Genomic DNA, 18,390 nt, shown 5'->3' on the forward strand with positions numbered 1-18,390 from the left:
TCTAGATTTGGTGTTATGTAATGATGTGGGATTAATTAATGATCTCATACTTAACAATCCTCTAGGGAAGAGTGATCATAGCATGCTAGAATTTCAAATTCAGTTTGAGGGCAAGAAACTGGAGTCCCACACTAGCGTTCTGGAATTAAACAAAGGTAATTACATAGGCATTAGGACAGATTTGGCTCTAGTGGACTGGGCAGGAAGACTAAAAGATAGGACAGTTGATGAGCAGTGGCAGATGTTTAAGCAGATATTCAAATCCTCCCAACTAAAATATATTCCAGACAGGAAGAAAGATTGTAAGGGGGGAAAAAACATCCATGGCAAAATAAGGAAGTTAAGGATAACATAGACAAAAACTAAGGCATACCATATTGCAAAGGCCAGTGGCATGCTGAAAGATTGGGAAACTTTTAAAGATCAACAAAGGGTTACTAAAAAAGTAACAAAAAGAGCAAAGGTAAATTATGAAAGAAAACTAGCCCAAAATATAAAAACGGATAGCAAAAGCTTCTATAAGTATATAAAAGGGAAGAGAGTAGCTAAAGTGAATGTCGGTTCCGTGGAGGATGTGACTGGGGAGTTAACAGTGGGGAGCACAGAAATGGCAGAGACAATAAATCAGTATTTTGCTCAGTTTTCACGGTGGAGGACACTAGTACCATCCCAATAGTAACAGGTAATGCAAAGGTTATAGAAAGGGAGGAACTTAGAACAATCATCATCACTAGGGAAAAAGTACTGAGCAAACTATTGGGAATGAAGGTAAACAAGTCCCCAAAGGCCTGATGGCCTACATCCTAGGGTCTTAAAGGAAGTGGCAGCAGAGATAGAGAATTCATTGGTTATAATATTCCAAAATTCCCTGGATCCAGGAAAGGTTCCAGTGGATTGGAAAAATGCTAATTTAACGCCCTTATTCAAAAAGGGAGGCAGAAAGTAGGAAACTATAGACCAGTTAGTTTAACATCTGTCGTTGGGAAATTGTTAGAATGCATTATTAAGGAAGTAATAACAGGACATTTAGAAAGTCAAAACGCAATCCATCAGAGTCAGCATGGTTTTATGAAGGGTAAATCGTGTTTGACTAATTTGCTAGAGTTCTTCGAAGATGTAACAAGTAAAGTGAATGATGGGGATCCTGTAGATGTAGTATATCTGGACTTACAGAAGGCATCTGATAAAGTGCCACACAAAAGGTTAATACACAAGGTAAGATCTCATGGGGTTAGGGGCAATTTATTACCTTGGATAGAGGATTGGTTAACCAACAGAAAACAGACAGTCGGGATAAATGGGTCCTTCTCTGGTTGGCAAGATGTAACTAGTGGGGTGCCACAGGGTTCGGTCCTCGGACCCCAACTATTTACAATCTATATTAATGACTTGGATGCAGGGATAGAAGGTACTATAGCCAAATTTGCAGATGACCCTAAAATAGGCGGGATAGTAAGTTGCAATAAAGAAATAAGAAATTTACAAATGGATATGGATAAGTTAGATGAATGGGCCAAAATTTGGCAGATGGAGTTTAACGTGGATAAATGTGAGTTTATCCATTTTGGTCAGAAGAATAGAAAGGCAAATTATTATCTAAATGGAGAGAAACTGCACAGTGCTTTGGTGCAGAGGGATCTGGGCGTCCTCGTGCATGAATCGCAGAAAACTAGTATGCAGGTACAGCAGGTAATAATGAAGGCAAATGGAATTTTGGCATTTATTGCTAAAGGAATAGAGTATAAAAGTAGGAAAGTGTTGCTGCAACTGTACAAGGCATTAGTGAGACTGCACCTGGAGTATTGCGTACAGTTTTGGTCCCCTTACTTGAGGAGGGATGTAGTTGCATTGGAGGTAGTCCAGAGGAGCTTCACTAGATTGATTCCCGGGATGAGGGGTTTGTCTTATGAAGAGAGATTGAAGAGTTTAGACCTTTACTCTCTAGAGTTTAGAAGAATGAGAGGAGATCTAATTGAAGTATATAAGATGATTAAGGGGATTGACAAAGTAGACGTAGAGAGGATGTTTCCTCTTGTGGGGCAATCTAGAACGAGAGGTCATAGCTTTGTGATAAAGGGTGGCAGATTTGAAACAGAGATGTGGAGAAATTACTTCTCTCAAAGGGTCGCGAGTCTGTGGAATTCACTACCCCAGAGTGTGGTGGATGCCGGGACATTGAGTAAATTTGAGGAGATAGACAGATTTCTAATTAGTAAAGGGTTGAAGGGTTATGGAGAACGGGCAGGAAAGTGGAGTTGAGGCCGAGATGAGATCAGCCATGATCGTATTGAATGGCGGAGCAGGCTCGAGGGGCTGAATTGCCTACTCCTGCTCCTAGTTCTTATGTCTCCTGCTTTTCCCAAAATATTTTCAAAGTCTTCAAAATTCAACAAAACTATCCCATCAGTACATTCCATCAGAGCTTTACAAGTAACCTATCCGATCAGATTTTTAAAATATCTTGGCTTTTCCCCCTCTTCATTAACAAAGCAGATTGTAAAGAGGTCTGGTTGATAAGATTGGCCAGTCGAGAATTATTTGAGGAAAAAGTCAAAATACTCAACACGAGAGAACAAAGGGACAACAAAGCTCATCTTGGGAGGGCACTGGTAGTGCAAAATAATGGAAAGAGAGGGGAATTAGTGCCAATAAAGACAATATATTCCCCACGTCCTCAATAGGTGGTCTTTGCAGAGATTGGCATGGTTATGTCAGTCCAGAGATATTTTTTAAGGCAGAAATCACATCTACAGCAACTTCCCAAGGTTAAGGTTGAGCAAATACATAAGACTGCAATGCACCACAACTGAAAGACTGCCTGACAACAAGCCAATCTGCTCCCAATCCTTTGCCAGCAATACTAAACACTGCACGAAGAAATAACTGGAATTAACTTGGGGTGACTTTCCCTCTAATTCTTCCTTCCTGTTTTAAAGCTCAACACCCCCATTCAATATCAGCACAGGTAAATGCCATTTGCCAGGAAGAGGATGACTGGTATAAACATGTACCATGCAAACCCTGCATCACATTGTATTACATCTCAGTGTGTTTACTAAGCCACTTAAAAAAAAAAATTAATCACAAAAAGTTAGTATGCAGGTATAGCAAGTGATTAGGAAGGCAAATGGAATGGTGGCGTTTATTGCATGGGGAAATCGAGTATAAAAGTAGGGAAGTTTTACTGCAGCTGTACAGGACCCTGGTGAGACCAAATCTGGAGTACTGTGTACAGTTTTGGTCTCCTTATTTGATAAAGGATATAATTGTGTTAGAAACAGTTCAGAGAACATTCACTTGACTAATACTGGGGATGAAGGGCTTATCTTATGAAGAAAGACTGAACAGGCTGGACCTATACCCGTTGGAGTTTAGAAGAATGAGAGGTGATCTTATTGAAACATACAAGATCCTAAGGGAACTTGATAGAGTGGATACTGGGAGGATGTTTCCTCTTGTGGGGGAGACTAGAACTAGGGGACACAGTTTAAGAATAAGAGGTCGCCCTTTTAAGACAGAGGTGAGAATTTGTTTTCCTAATGGGTCATCAGTCTGTGGAATTCTCTTTCCCAGAAAGCAGTGGAGGCTGGGCCATTGAATTTATTCAAGGCTGTGTTAGATAGATTTTTGATAGACAAGGCAGTCAAGGGTTATGGGGGGCAGACAGGAAAGTGGAGTTGAGATCACAACCAGATCAGCCATGATCTTATCGAATTGCAGAGCAGGCTCGAAGGGCCGAATGACCTACGCCGGCTCCTTAGTCTTATGTTCCAAAGAAGTAAAGCTGTTTTATTGTTTCACGGTTTGGAAGCTCAGGCTTTATGCCACCTCTTGTCTTTACCGACTGCACATTTTGTTTAAAAGGACACGCCACCGTACACAACGTCACATCCAGACAGAAAACACTGGAATTTACAAATCCAGTATTTCGAGAAACCCTGACCCTCATGACTTGTTAAGGTGAATCAGTAGAACTACGCCCCAATTACATGGTGACGAATTTAACAGCAGACCTATCTGCCACTCAAAATCACCTCATGAAATTGTGAATTCAAGTTTGGGTTACATTGTTAAATATAACAAATCAGTAAAGGAGAAAGAATAATAGACAAATTGGCACAGTTTGCTTGCCTTGACCCACTGTTTGAGTGTCATGGACAAACTACAACAAGCTATAACTCAGTGTGCCCGGAACTCTCAAAATGGATGCAACAATCGGTTTTCCCTCCACATTTTCATTATTTCCAACGTTTTCTTTTGATTCATTTGTCAATACAACAGGCAGACTGTAGAATCCTGTTCAACATCACTCTCGTGTTAAGTGGCCTAATTTCACCATTCTCCATTTAGCTGAAACAGAAGTCAATACTTCCAAAATGAGACAGGTTTGAAGGTGCAAAGATGAGTAACGTTAAGATACTAGTGAGCAACCGCATTGAGCAAAGGAGAATAAAAGAAATACCGAGGGCTAGATCATTATCGTATCTAGTCTGTTTACCTCGAGAAACAAAGTTCAAATTTTGTCCTGAAAAGAGAACATTTATAGAGCACTTTATCACATTCCAAAGCCTTACTGTTGAAGCTCAGCCATTGCTGTAGGCAAATGAGGCAGCCAAATTGTGCACAGCAAGATTCCTCAAACAGTAACATATCGAATGGCCTGATCAACGATTCCTTTTTTTGGTGAGGGTGAGGAGGTGGTTGTGCTATTTCTTGAGGAAATAATGTTAGCCAGGGAAATCTCCGCTCATCTTCAAATAAAGCAATGGGATAACAGAATCACAGGATGGTTACAGCACAGAAAGAGGTCACTCGGCCAGTTGACTCTGTGCTGGGATCATTAACAATCAAAGTTTCCTTGTTCTGCTGACTGTAAGAATAAGTGAAAGCAGTTTGTGAAGTCTCTGCTCACTTTGGAGAGCGATCGATAATTGGGCCGAAGCTTAGAACCATAACAATGGTTGGCGGAGTGGTGAGGTGGAGAATGGGTGGGAGCGGGAGGGGAGGGGAAAGAGTCTTCTGAAGTTCTGCATCTGCCATTTTATTGGAACAATGTGAAGAGAATTTACTCTGCATGTCCCGTACATCCTCAATGGAGCCAACAGCAAGAAAATGTTCGGAGGTGTGCCACTGGGAGAGAGGGGAGAGAAAATCTATATTACAAGGCTGACCCCAATTGGCCCAACACACGTAAAGCACATTTTCAGGGGAGCACTGGACAATAATTCTGTTTGGAGCATGAACATCGGAGTATCGTGACACCGCTAACCACAGGCTAAGACTGTGCAAGGCTGCCCGACTGTTTCTGGTGTCGTCCTTCCATTCATCATTCCCCTTAACTCAGATAAATCCCTTAAATTGATGACCTCATTGGAGCATCAAGGAAAGCAGCTACTGGCCTACATGATTCTGTGCTGGTAGACAGATACCATGTTCGCATGGAAGTAAAACAAGAAAACTCCTTTTCTGGGGTTAAAGAGCACAAAACCGTGCTCAGGGGCACAAATGGCAAGAGGTGCACGGTTCATGATCTTCCAACTCCACCCCGTCGGTTGTGGGAATCCAGCGGCTCAGCAGATTGCATTGCACTCTTTGTATTGACGTTACTGTGCTGGTCAGTGAGGGAAGGGTGAAGCTGTTGACCCTGCTGAATAACGCCCATATAACTTTTTTTTAAAAATTTGTTTGTGGGATGTGGGCATCGCAGGCTAGGCCAGCATCTGTTGCCCATCCCTTGAACTGAGTGGCTTGCTAGGGCATTTTAAGAGTCAACCACATTTGCTGTGGGTCTGGGGTCACATGTAGGCCAGACCAGGTAAGGACGGCAGATTTCCTTCCCTAAAGGACATTAGTGAACTAGATGGGTTTTTACAACAATTGACAATGGTTTCATGGTCACCATTAGACTAGTTTTTTAATCCCCGGATTAACTGAATTCAAATTTCACCATCTGCCATGGTGAGATTACTAGTCCAGTGACAATTCCACTATGCCACTGCCTCCCTTACATGTGTGTAGTAAGAAACAGGCTGAGACTGCAGAAGTCGCCAGTGGTACTTTGAAAGAAGTTCAATGCATAACACTGAAGCGCATGCCAACATACGAATGCTACATGTTGTGCTGAGATCTTTGTCAAGGATCTGGCACAGCTCTGTCAGTGCTTCCCTGCTAAGCCTTCTTCACAACTGTAATGTTGTGACTAGTTAGCAGTGCCTGCGAACTGTGACTGTATGCTACAACTGCCCTTCCCTGGTTCTCCGGTGACAAATCCAGAACTATTGGAGCAGATCCTGTGGTGAAAGAAGAACAATTCCACCTACATACCTTGAAATGAAGACCCTTGTCTTGCACTTGCAGTCTTTCTCCCTCAACATCTCCTCCTGTTGGCATTGGGCCAGGGGTGCATTCCTACAACACTACACCTGACTTCCCAGTCAACAGTTTGACTAGAGCCCCAGTTTTTCCCTACTTAGAGAAGCCCCTTTCATCTCCTTGGGGCCTTCCCTCCCACCTAAAGCAGCCTACCTGACACTGGGTATGACACCAAGTGCAATTTGCTTTATCATGCACTGGCAAACAGGGCACACGTCAAATACAACTGACTACAGTCACATAAAGCAAGAGTTCCATAGTAAGGAGTGAGTTATACTGGTAGTGGGAGTAGTTCACTCCCAGGAAATCACCCATCATGGATGTGTATTCTGTTTACATCGGGATCGCTAACAAGAAGAGGTACAAATTTTTAACTCATTCAGCGGATGTGCCCATCCCTAATTGCCCTTAAGGATCTTTCACCTTTTTCTTTTGCTCAATTGAACCGGTTGTACCAGCACAGGTTTACTCAGGGACTGTGGAAGCATATCCAGATGAAATATCTTGTAATCCAGGATCAAACTTGTGAAAAGGAGATTAAACAATTGAAATCAAAGTTATCATCCTGCCCCTGTTTTACTCATTTGAAAATAGACACATACATGTTGAACTGAAAATTGGAAGTATCGTGAACTGTGAGGAGGATAGCGATAAACTTTAAGAGGACGTAAACTGGTGGAATAGGCAGACAAGTGGCAGATGAAAGTTAATGCAGAAAAGTGTGAAATTATTAATTTTCATTGGAAGAACGAGGAGAGGCAATATAAAATAAAGGGTGAAATTCTATAGGGGACGCAGGAGCAGAGGGTCCTGGGGGTATATGTTCTCAAATCATTGAAGGGCAGGTTGAGAAAGCAGTTATTAAAGCATGTGAGATCCTGAGCTTTAACAAAGGGGTATAGAGTACAAAAAGGAAGAAGTTATGATAAACCTGTATAAAACATTGGTTCAGCCTCAATTGGAGTATTGAGTCCAGTCCCGCGCACCACACTTTTGGAAGGGTGTTAAGGCATTAGAGAGGGTACAGAAAAGGTTCAAAAGAACGGTTCCAGGGATGAGGATGTGGATAGGTTGGAGAATCATGAGGGGTCTGAACAGAGTCGATGGGGAGAAACAGTTCCCAATGGGCGAAATTTCCAGAAGCAGATGACACCGATTAAAGGTGACTGGCAAAAGAAGCAACAGCGACATGAGGAAAAACATTTTTATACAGCGAGTGGTTAGGATTTGGAATGCACTGCACTGATGGAGGCAGATTCAATCGAGGCCTTCAAAGGAGAACTATATAATTATCTGAAGAGAAAAAATTTACAGAGCAAAAAGGCACGGGAGTGAGACTAGGTCAATTGCTTTTGCAGAGAGCCAGCACAGACACGACAGGTTGAATGGCCTCCTTCTATGCTGTAAACATTCTACGATATGAAATTCTGACTGACCACGATTTTGGTAGAACAGAAGTCAAATTATTACCTCTACGACATTTTCCAACCTACAATCACCCATCTAACCTGTTCCATGCTTAATCACTTTTCCCAAGTTTGGTTCCTGGCCCACTGAAATGGACCAGTGCACAATTAAACCAATATTAACATGGCCACTTCTGTTCAGTTCAAACAGTGCCTTGATACAGAAATTGAGCACCAACATACACAAAATAAAATCTGTACCGCTACTCAAACTTGACATAAATGTCAGCTTAGCAAACAAACCCAAACTTATTGAGGTCCTATTTTCCAGCTGATCTCTATGGTACTCTAGCAAGCCAAACTTACAGATGGTCCAAACACAGGTTTGCAGCCATTGTCCATTAACTGCTGATCTCAGCCTCACTGCAGTAGGAAAGCATTAAGCAAAAGCCAGATGCTCAATCAGAAAAAGTACATGGCTACGACTTCTGGCTCAAGAATTCAATTAACACGGTCTCTAAATGACTGATAGACTGGGCGGCACAGTGGCGCAGTGGTTAGCACCGCAGCCTCACAGCTCCAGTGACCTTGGTTCAGTTCTGTGTACTGCCTGTGAGGAGTTTGCAAGTTCTCCCTGTGTCTGCGTGGGTTTTTGCCGGGTGTTCTGGTTTCCTCCCACAGCCAAAGGCTTGCAGGTTGATAGGTAAATTGGCCATTGGAAATTGCCCCTAGTATAGGTAGGTGGTCGGGGAATGGAGGGAAGGTGGGGATATGGTAGGAATATGGGATTAATGTAGGATTAGTATAAATGGGTGGTTGATGGTCGGCTCAGACTCGGTGGGCCGAAGGGCCTGTTTCAGTGCTGTATCTCTAAATAAATAAAATAAATAAAAATAGAGCACTTTACAGCATGTGCCAGGTATCAACTTTGGTTTGCACTCACCTCTCTTTTTCGCTTGAGCGTCCCTTGATCCTGGTGGGGCATTGATATCTCCAGTCCCTTGAAAATAGGTGTACTTTTTCACTGCTATTAGATTTGGTGCAAACTTCCAAACATCTTCACGATCATCGATGATGCAAACCATTGAATCACCACACGGAAAGAGGTTTCTAAATTGAATAACAAAAAGGCAACCAAAATATAAATGCTGTTCTGCTCCTCCATTTAAATCCTAATGCCCTTTAATAACATTGATTAAATTGGACAGCTATGCAGGTATGATATATTATAGAGGCACTGAGGAATATTGCAATGCTTTCGTGATATTTTAGGTAATACTTGGAAGTTCTGTTCATTCGCAACTGATGAGTTTGCTTACAAAAAGATTTGCATTTATATAGCGCCTTTCATGACCACAGGACGTCTCAAAAGAGCTTTACGGCCAAGAAAATACTTTTGAAGTGTAGTCACTGTTGTAATGAAGGATACGTGGCAGCCCAATTACGCACAGCAAGCTCCCACAAACAGCAATGTGATAATGACCAGATGATCAGTTTTTGTGATGTTGATTGAGGGATAAATATTAATCGGGACACCAGGAATAACTCCCCTGCTCTCCTTCGAAATGGTGTCAGGGGGATCTTTTATGCCCACCTGAGAGGGAGGATTGGGCCTTGGTTTAATGTCTCATCCAAAAGACTCCCTCAGTACCGCACTGGAGGGTCAGCCTTGATTTTTGTGCTCAAGTCCTCGAGTGTAACCCTGCGACTCAGAGGCGAGAGCGCCACCAAGCGACCAATGGCTGCCACACACGACACGGAATGTACGAAAAGCAGACAGGGCGAGCAAGAAATCATGGCATATTGCCTCGGTCTGCAGATCCCATTGTTATTTCTGTTTACCACCAACCATTTCTGTCACCCACTTGATAACGGCCTTAGGGTAGCTCATAAACACCAGGAACACTGTCACATCACAATAAGCTGAAGGAAGACAACAGGTTAACTACTGCCGGCTGAGCTGATGCCGGCACGTCTGCAAATTGTATCGATCTGTGTTCATCAGATCTCCCGGGCAGAGTGCTGAAGTCATTAAGTCACGAACGAGAACAAGACAGGGCCATCGAAATGGATGGAGATGTGCAGTGTGGTTGTGAAAAGGACAGTATAAATATCAGCTTGGCTTTGGGGCCGAAGATCTGCAGACGGACACAGGAAATGATCGGAGCCTCGTCAGCCAGTTCAGACCTATATCATCAATGGAGTGACTACCCAGGAGCGGTTGTAAGTATACACTCTCGTAAAGAAAGGAAAGCTAACTAGAAACAGGGACTCGTGAGGGGAATTTATGGGCAACTAAGTTTCAAATTAATGTTTAATAAATACTACTGTGAGTTAACCACAGTGTATTGAGTAGTTCCTTGTTTTGCTCGGACACATATTCACCGTAATTCTGGGGTCACGGACTTAGTGTGGGAGAGAGAGAACAAAAAATAAGACATTTGAAGTAAAACTCCCTCCAAGTGCTGCTCTTAGTGTTATTTTTATAAACATATTAAAATGTGCTCTTTCATCCAAATTTAAGTGAACAAAAAGTCAGTTTGCATCACCTACATTATGAATATTGATTACGTTTTTACATGCAACACATCACTTTAAAATTATGCAAGACAATTAAAGGTGCCCGCAGGACAAAAAGGTTATTTTTACACTTTTCTCTGACTGAAATAAGCAAGTTGCTGCGATTTCAAACACTGAATTCATTTTTTTTTTTAAGCAGCTCATGCCAATATCATTTCTGAATACCTGTAGAAATAACATTTAGAAGTTAAATGGATGAAACAAATTATAATTCTCACTAAACTCGTTGGGTTTGCGACGGAAGTGGATAGACTTCTCTGATTTATTCTGTATTACTTTCGAGAGATAGGGTAAATCCCATTTAAAAATAAATAGTTTCAAGCCAGCTATATTTCTAAGGCTATCTTCTTCCTGCAGCTTCCTAATGTTTGATTGCTTCCTCAGTTTATTACTCATTTCCCTATCAGTGTGACCAGCCTGAGGGTCTGCCAACCACATGCGTGTTCATTTGCTTCCCTTCCCCATCTGCCATGAACACTGATATTGCCTTTCTTAACCCACTTACGGTTGTTCTTAGAACAGCAATAGGGCACAAAAAAAGCCTCAAAATAAACAAAAACAGCCCAAAATTGATATGTTGATGGGGTCAGATGAAGTAGATTGGGAGGAGGTTTGTGAGCAGCATAAACACCAGCATAGATCAATTGTGCAGAATAGCCTGTTTCTGTGCTGTAAAATTCTATGTAACAAGATGGGTGGCCAAGGGAAGTGGGTGGGGGGAGGGGGACGGGGTGGTGTGGGAAGGCTGCAGACTGGTTAACTGATATCTGGAATGTTTCTTTTTTGTTTCTTCCCATCCGTGAAATGTAGACATTGCTGGTTAGAACAGCATTTATTGCCCATCCCTAATTGCCCTTCAGAAGGTGGTGGTGAGCTGTCTTCTTGAACCGCTGCAGTCCATGTGGGGTAGGTACACCCACTGTGTTGTTAGGAGTTTGACCCAGTGATGGCAAAGAAATGACGATATAATTCCAAGTCAGGATGGTGTGTGGCTTGGAAGGGAACTTGCAGGTGGTGGTGTTCCCACGCATCTGCTGCCCTTGTCCTTCTAGGTGGTAGAGGTCGCGGGTTTGGAAGGTGCTGTCAACGGAGCCTTGGTGAGTTGCTGCAGTGCATCTTGTGTATGGTACACACTGCTATCACTGTGCGTCGGTGGTGAAGGAGGGAGTAAATGCTTAAGGCGATGAATGGGGTGCCAATCAAGGGGCTGCTTTGTCCTGGATGGTGTCGAGCTTCTTGAGCGTTGTTGGAGCTGCACCCATCCAGGCAAGTGGAGAGTATTCCATCACACTCCTGACTTGTGCCTTGTCGATGGTGGACAGGCTTTGGGGAGTCAGGAGGCGAGTTACTCCCAGCCTCTGACCTGCTCTTGTAGCCACAGTATTTATGTGGCTGCTCCAGTTCAGTTTATTAGAGGGACAAGAGGCGTACAGCCACATGAGATTGATGGTAACCCCCAGGATGTTGATAGTGGGGGATTCAGTGATGGTAATGCCATTGAATGTCAAGGGGAGATGGTTAGATTATCTCTTATTTGAGATGGTCATTGCCTGGCACTTAAGTGGCAAGTAACATTCGCGCCACACATCAGCCCAAGCCTGGATATTGTCCAGGTCTTGCTGTATTTCTACACGGACTGCTTCAGTATCTGTGCAGTTGCAGATGCTGAACATTGTGCAATCATCAGCGAACATCCCCACTTCTGATCTTATGATGGAGGAAAGGTCATTGATGAAGCAGCTGAAGATGGTTGGGCCTAGGACACTACCTGAGGAACTCCTGCAGTGATGTCCTGGGACTGAGATGATCAACCTTCAATAACCACAACCATCTAGTGCTATTGAAGGAGCCTTGGTGAGTTGCTGCAGTGCATCTTGTAGATGGTACACAGTGCAGTCAATGTGCAACAGTGGTGGAAGGAGTAAATGTTTGTAGATGGGGTGCCAATCAAGACAGCTGCTTTGGCCTGGATAGAGCTTCTTGAGTGTTGTTGGAGTTGCACCCATCCGGGCAAGTGGAGAGAATTCCATCACACTCCTGACTTGTGCCTTGTAGACAGTGGATACACTTTGGGGAGTCAGGCGGTGAGTTATTCGCTGCAGAATTCCTAGCCTCTGACCTACTCTTACAGCCACAATATTTATGTAGCTGGTCCAGGTCAATGGTAACCCCCAGGATGTTGACAGTGCCAGAGTCAGTGATGGAAATGTCATTGAGGGTTAGATTCTCTCCTTTTGGAGATGATCATTGCCTGGCGTGAATGTTATTTGCCACTTATCAGCCCAAGCCTGAATGTTGCTGCATGTGGGCACGGGCTGCTTCAGTATCTGAGGAGTTGTGAACAGAACAGAACACTGTGCAATCAGCAGCAAACATGATGGAGGGAAAGTCATTCATAAAGCAGTTGAAGATGATTGGATTTAGGACACTGGCCTGAGGAACTCCTGCAGCAACGTCCTGGGCCTGAGATGATCGGTCTCCAACAACTACACCCATCTTCCTTTGTGCTGGGCATGACTCCAGACAGTGGAGAACTTTCCCTTTGCTTTAAATAAGGGATAAAATTTGATCTTTATCTCAAATGGTGAGTTAATTCAATTAAGGAGAAAACCAAAATACTACAGCAACAAGCCCAAGCCAGGAATGCAGGAAAGAGAAAAAGCAAAAAGTGAGAACAGCAGGAGCAACAAGATGACGTAAGGAGATCAGCATCAAGACAAGCAAGAGACAACCTCAGATTTAGCAAATCCTGCAACTCACCATGAGCAATGGACTGGTGAGAACAGTAAACTCAAAAGCAACATTCAAACAAACCACACTGCCATCTTCAGGTGCTGTTCCAGGACTTACATCAACCCACTTTTCATCTCCTTCCCTGTCCAAAGTCATTTGTTCCTGCTCGCCACTGATTCAAAAAATCTGTTTACTTCCTCTCGCAATGGTACAGCCACACCAATTCTTTCTGTGGTGCTACTCCAGAACTGAATAAATTACTTACGCTGCTGCTACCTTGTGGTTTCCTTAGTTTATCGTATCTTCTGGTTCTCTTGCCTTGTCATCGTTGTTTTCAAATCTGTTGATGGCCTCATCCCTCCCTATTTCTGGAACCTCCTCCAGCCCTCTGTTCTCTGCAGTCCTCCAATTCTAGCCTCCTGTACGTCCTCGATTTTCATCGCTCCACCATTGGCAGTCGCGCCTTCTGCTGCCTAGAGCCGAAGCTCTAGAATTCCCTCCCTAAGACTCTCCAGCTCTCGACCTCTCTCTCCACCTTTAAGACCCTCTTTAAAACCTACCTCTTTGATCAAGCTTTTAGTCACCTCTCCTAATATCGCCTTATAAGTTCAGTGGTAGATTTTATTTGATAATCCTGCTGTGCAACACTTTGGGGCGTTTTACTACATTAAAGATGCTTTCCAAATGCAGGTTGCTGTTGTTTAACTTTGCTCAAAATATCTTACTTTATCCAACACGCAACTTCTCCATTATTCCTAAAGACCTGCAATAATTCTATGGGCTGGATTTTACCAGGCCCCCCTGGCATCGGGGGTCGTGGCGGGGGTCCCGGAAAATGCCTCCGGGAGAGGCCTGCCAGGGGCCTGGACGTCGGGAAGGCCCTGACCATATTACCAGCGGTGGAGAAGACACGTGGTGGCCCCCGCCCCTGTCCACTCGGCAATGCGCGAGGTAAGTTTCTTTGGGGGGCGGAGGAGGAGTGCAAGTAATAATTTGCCATTGGTGGGGGGGGGGGGGGGGGTTGGGAGAGGGTATTGGAACTTTTATTAAGGTTTTCATTTCTAATTTACACTTCCTATACCTTAAAAAATGTAAATGGCTTAGAAGGGCTTGAAGCCCTTTAAAAATGGCACTGGTGTCTGCGCAGAGGAGCCGGATGACATTGCTGGGGACAGAGCGCCCACCCCCTCTATGTCATCGGGGGCAGGGGGGTCAGTACGCCCTGGCCATGTAAATGAGCAGCTGCACTAAATATCGTGCCGGCTCCACGGAGTAAGTCTCGCACAAGCGCACAGCAGGAAAAATTCAGCCCTAGGATTCTAATTCATGTTGAATAACAACAACTTATATTTAGATAGCGCCTTTAACATAATCAAACGTCCCAAGGCGCTTCATTGGAGCATTCTAAAATTAAATAGGACACCGATCCACATAAGGAGATATTAGGGCAGATGACCAAAACCTTGGTTGAAGAGGTAGGTTTTAAGGAGGGTCTTAAAGAGGAAAGCAAGGTGGAGAGGGGGAGTGGTGTAGGGACTTGGGGTCTTGGCAACTGAAGGCACAGCCACCAATGGTGGAACAATTAAAATCAGGGATGCACAAGAGGCCAGAATTAGAGGAGCACAGAGATCTCGGAGGTTTGTGAGGCTGGAGATTACAGAAATAGGCAGGGGGGAGGCCACGGAGGGATTTGAAATCAACAATGTTCTGATAAAAGGTCACTGACCTGAAATGTTAACTCTGCTTCTCTCTCCACAGATGCTGCCCAGACCTGCTGAGTATTTCCAGCATTTCTTGTTCTTATTTCAGATTTCCGGCATCTGCAGTATTTAGCTTTTAAGCTAGGAAATGGAGTTTGGCAATGGGGTCCGAAAACAATGGCTTCAGTCTTCCCAATTTTTAATTACTACATAAAGCATTCAGATTTGTTTCTTCATAATTCATGGAGATGAAGGCACAAGGGAGAAAGACTTGGGAGATGGGGAAAATGGATCATTGAGATGCTGACATTTGTGCATCAAAACTGCTACCTACTGACTTAGCCGGTGGCACGAACAGAAGACAAGAGGAATGTGCCCTCACAAAATGATCCCACCAGCTTAACTGACCAAAACTCATTTACGACTTTGTTATTCACCATTTCTTCATGTACAAATTGGGCATAAATTAGAACTCTCAGGTCTCATTACAGATCCATGGCCTCTTCCCCACCTTCCCAAATCACACTCGTTCCTCCCCACCCCCCCATCCCACTGCACCATTTCCTCAAAATGGAGGAATAAAAGTTGATGAAAATTCTTGATTCTTGTCTTTCTGGATAACACTTGGGTCCATGTAAGCTCCCGGGCTGGGTTTGATCACCAGAGGGGGTTGGAGAGGAATTTACCAGAGTAAGTTTTCCCTGACTGTCTCTGGGTTTTTCTCTGCTTTGTTGCCTCTCCCAGGAGATTACATGGTTATGGGGGGAGAAGTTTAGTCACAATGTAGACAGGCTTGATGGACCAACTGGTCTTTTCCTGCCAGTTAATCTTCCACGTTCATGCGCATGAGTCGTAACGTGGTGTATTAAATTTTGTGCTCAAGATGAAAGGGGTCACTGCTCCATTAGATGCAGCTGGAACAGAAACTGAAAACAGTGGAACCACTCAGCAGGCCCACCAGCATCTGTGGAGGGAACAAAGTTAATACTTCAGGCGTAACCCTTTGTCAGAGCTGATAAATGTACAGCGTTTAAATAGAACTGAAGAGTGGAAGTGGGAGAGAAAGATGACAGTTACAGCTAAAACCTTAACTTGTTTGTGGCCTCCATAAAGAAAGAAAAAAAGACTTGCATTTATATAATGCCTTTCACAACCTTGGGGCATTCCAAGCATTTACAGCCAATGAAATGGCTTTTGAAGTGTAGTCACTGCTGTAATAAATGGGCAGCCAAATTGCACACAGCAAGCTCCCACTAACAGTAATGATTGAATAACTAGATAATGAGGCTGTAAAACCTTTCAGCACTCTTACACTTTTCTTTCTAGTTTCCAGCATTTGCACAAGAATGTCAAGCTTTTTGCATTGCACTTTGTACTGTAACCCTCTAAAGAACACCATGCACTTCAAAAGCATGAGCCCCCCTCCCCATCTCTTCGCACTTTCTATGGACTGCTCTGAACAAATTGTTACATTTGGTTGATGGACTCAAACCCACACAAATAGGCATTGAGACTACCCATGCTCATTTCGGTTCGGGCTAAATTGAATGTCGGGCTTCGCAAACAGAACAGTGAAATGCACCGACTGAACCCCAATGTGACAGAGACAGACAGCCAAATCTGAACCCTTTCAACAAACAAGGCAGTGATCGGAGGTTGCTATGAAAAAAAATTTGGATACAAATAAATTTAAAACAACCATAAACGATACTTTCTGAATGATGTAAAAAAGCACATAAACATACACAACATTGAAACAGGTACATTTTATTTTAGCCATGGTTATAAAATTTTGAACCATGTAAATCAATTTCTACCAACAGCCGCCCCCTGTATTTTCCAATTAATATCTTCAATGTCATCTTTGAAGCTATGCAAGGCCATAGCACCACATTTGAGGTCACCCACAAGCTTAGTTCATTGTTCAAGATAGCAAGTAGAACATACTAGATTCCAAGACCATTCTGCCAACATCACAAGAACATCTGCAAAAAAAAAAGAGCGCACCTGGAATATACACTTCAAATCAATCCCATTCACTACAGCACCCAAATTGCAGGACGGATTCCCCTCAACCTTGCACTGTCCTGAAATCTCATATAAAGCCACAAACGGGACTACACACTTCTAAGGGGGTGAAGAATCCTACTATTCTATTCTGATTCCAGAGCACTTTGCAGCCAATGTCCTGAAGTTGTCAAAGATGTCGTATAAATATACTTTTTCTTTCTTGATTGTTTCACTCTCCTACTGAGCATCTGATGTGTGTGTAGTAATGACCTACAAGATTCTGACAAGCCAAACCCTTCCATATATAGGACTTACCATCACTTCAACATTCTTAATCAATCCAAAAGTTTTGCAGAGAATCTTCAGCGATCAAACTTAAAGAACCATATCCGCTTCTGAAAATCTCTCCCTTGTGTACACAGGTTCAGTTAAAGCATGTGTTTGCCCATCCACCACCTTAAACACCCACTCCCTCCAACATCGGTGCACTGCCACTGCAGTGCGGACTATCTACAGGATGCACTGCAGTCACTCCTTTGCTTCTGTGACAACATCCCCCAAGTCTCTACCACTTAGAAAGCCAAGGGCATCAGGCGCATGGGAACATTAACATCTGCAATTCCCCTCTGAGAGGGGGTACAGAGGAGATTTACGAGGATGTTGTCAGGAAAATTTTAGCTATGAGGAAGGATTGGATAGGCTGGGGTTCTTTTCTTTGGAACAGGGGATATTTAATTGAGCTGTATGAAATCATCAGTGGCCTAGATAGAGTGGATAGGAAGGAGATATTCCCCTTAGCAGAGAGGTCAATAACCATGAGCATAGGTTTAAAGGACATGGTAGAAGTAGAGGGGAGTTGAGGAGCAATTCTTCACCCACGGGGTGGTGGGGTCTGGAATTCACTGCCTGAAGCAGAAACCCACATCGCATTTAAATAAAATCACTTGGATATGCACTCGAAGTGCTGTAACCTACAGAGCTACAGATTAAGAGCTGGAAAGTGGGATTAGGCAGAAAAGCTCTTTTTCGGCCATCACTGACACAGCGGGCCGAATGGCCTTCTTCTGTGCCATAAATTTTCTGTTTCCAAGTCACACACCATCCTGACATGGAAATATATCGCCATTCCGTCATTGTCACGTTAAAATCCTGTGCTCCCTACTTAACAGCACTGTGGAAGTACCCTAACCACACATATTGCAGCAGTTCAAGGAGGTGGCTGTCAAGGGTAATAAATGCTGGCCTTGCTCACGTCAAGAAAACATGCTATGCCAAATGAGGAATTTCAATTCATCGGTTGGAAACCTACAATCAGGTTTTAATGAAGCAAAAAGAGCTGGAATTCTACAGATAACTTTTAAAAAGGCTGGAAGCCAAGATGGCTACCGCAATTTGCATCCGAACACCTTGCACATTCCAAGGCATCAAAGAAGAGACACATGTCTGATGAGCCTGTACCCAAAACAATGGCTTGTTCTATTGACTGAACTACCTGAAACTGCTTTCATTAGTATGACATTCAAAGCCATCCTGGTACATTAACATTGAAAGGGTGAAGGGGAGAGATTGAAATTCCTAAACTTGAATCT

General features: G+C 43.5%; 1 protein-coding gene across 2 annotated transcripts in view; it reads right to left on the reverse strand.

The window, feature by feature from the left end:
* ctdp1 (CTD (carboxy-terminal domain, RNA polymerase II, polypeptide A) phosphatase, subunit 1) overlaps window positions 1-18,390 on the reverse strand; it is a 331,549-nt gene that overhangs the window by 241,664 nt on the left and 71,495 nt on the right. For both annotated transcript variants that reach the window (XM_068032467.1, XM_068032465.1), the window contains exon 7: window positions 8,722-8,888. In XM_068032467.1, the coding sequence (XP_067888568.1) occupies window positions 8,722-8,888 (167 nt within the window). The remainder of the gene's footprint in view (window positions 1-8,721; window positions 8,889-18,390) is intronic.

This window comes from Heterodontus francisci, chromosome 5 (assembly GCF_036365525.1).
Source record: "Heterodontus francisci isolate sHetFra1 chromosome 5, sHetFra1.hap1, whole genome shotgun sequence".
NCBI lineage: Eukaryota > Metazoa > Chordata > Chondrichthyes > Heterodontiformes > Heterodontidae > Heterodontus > Heterodontus francisci.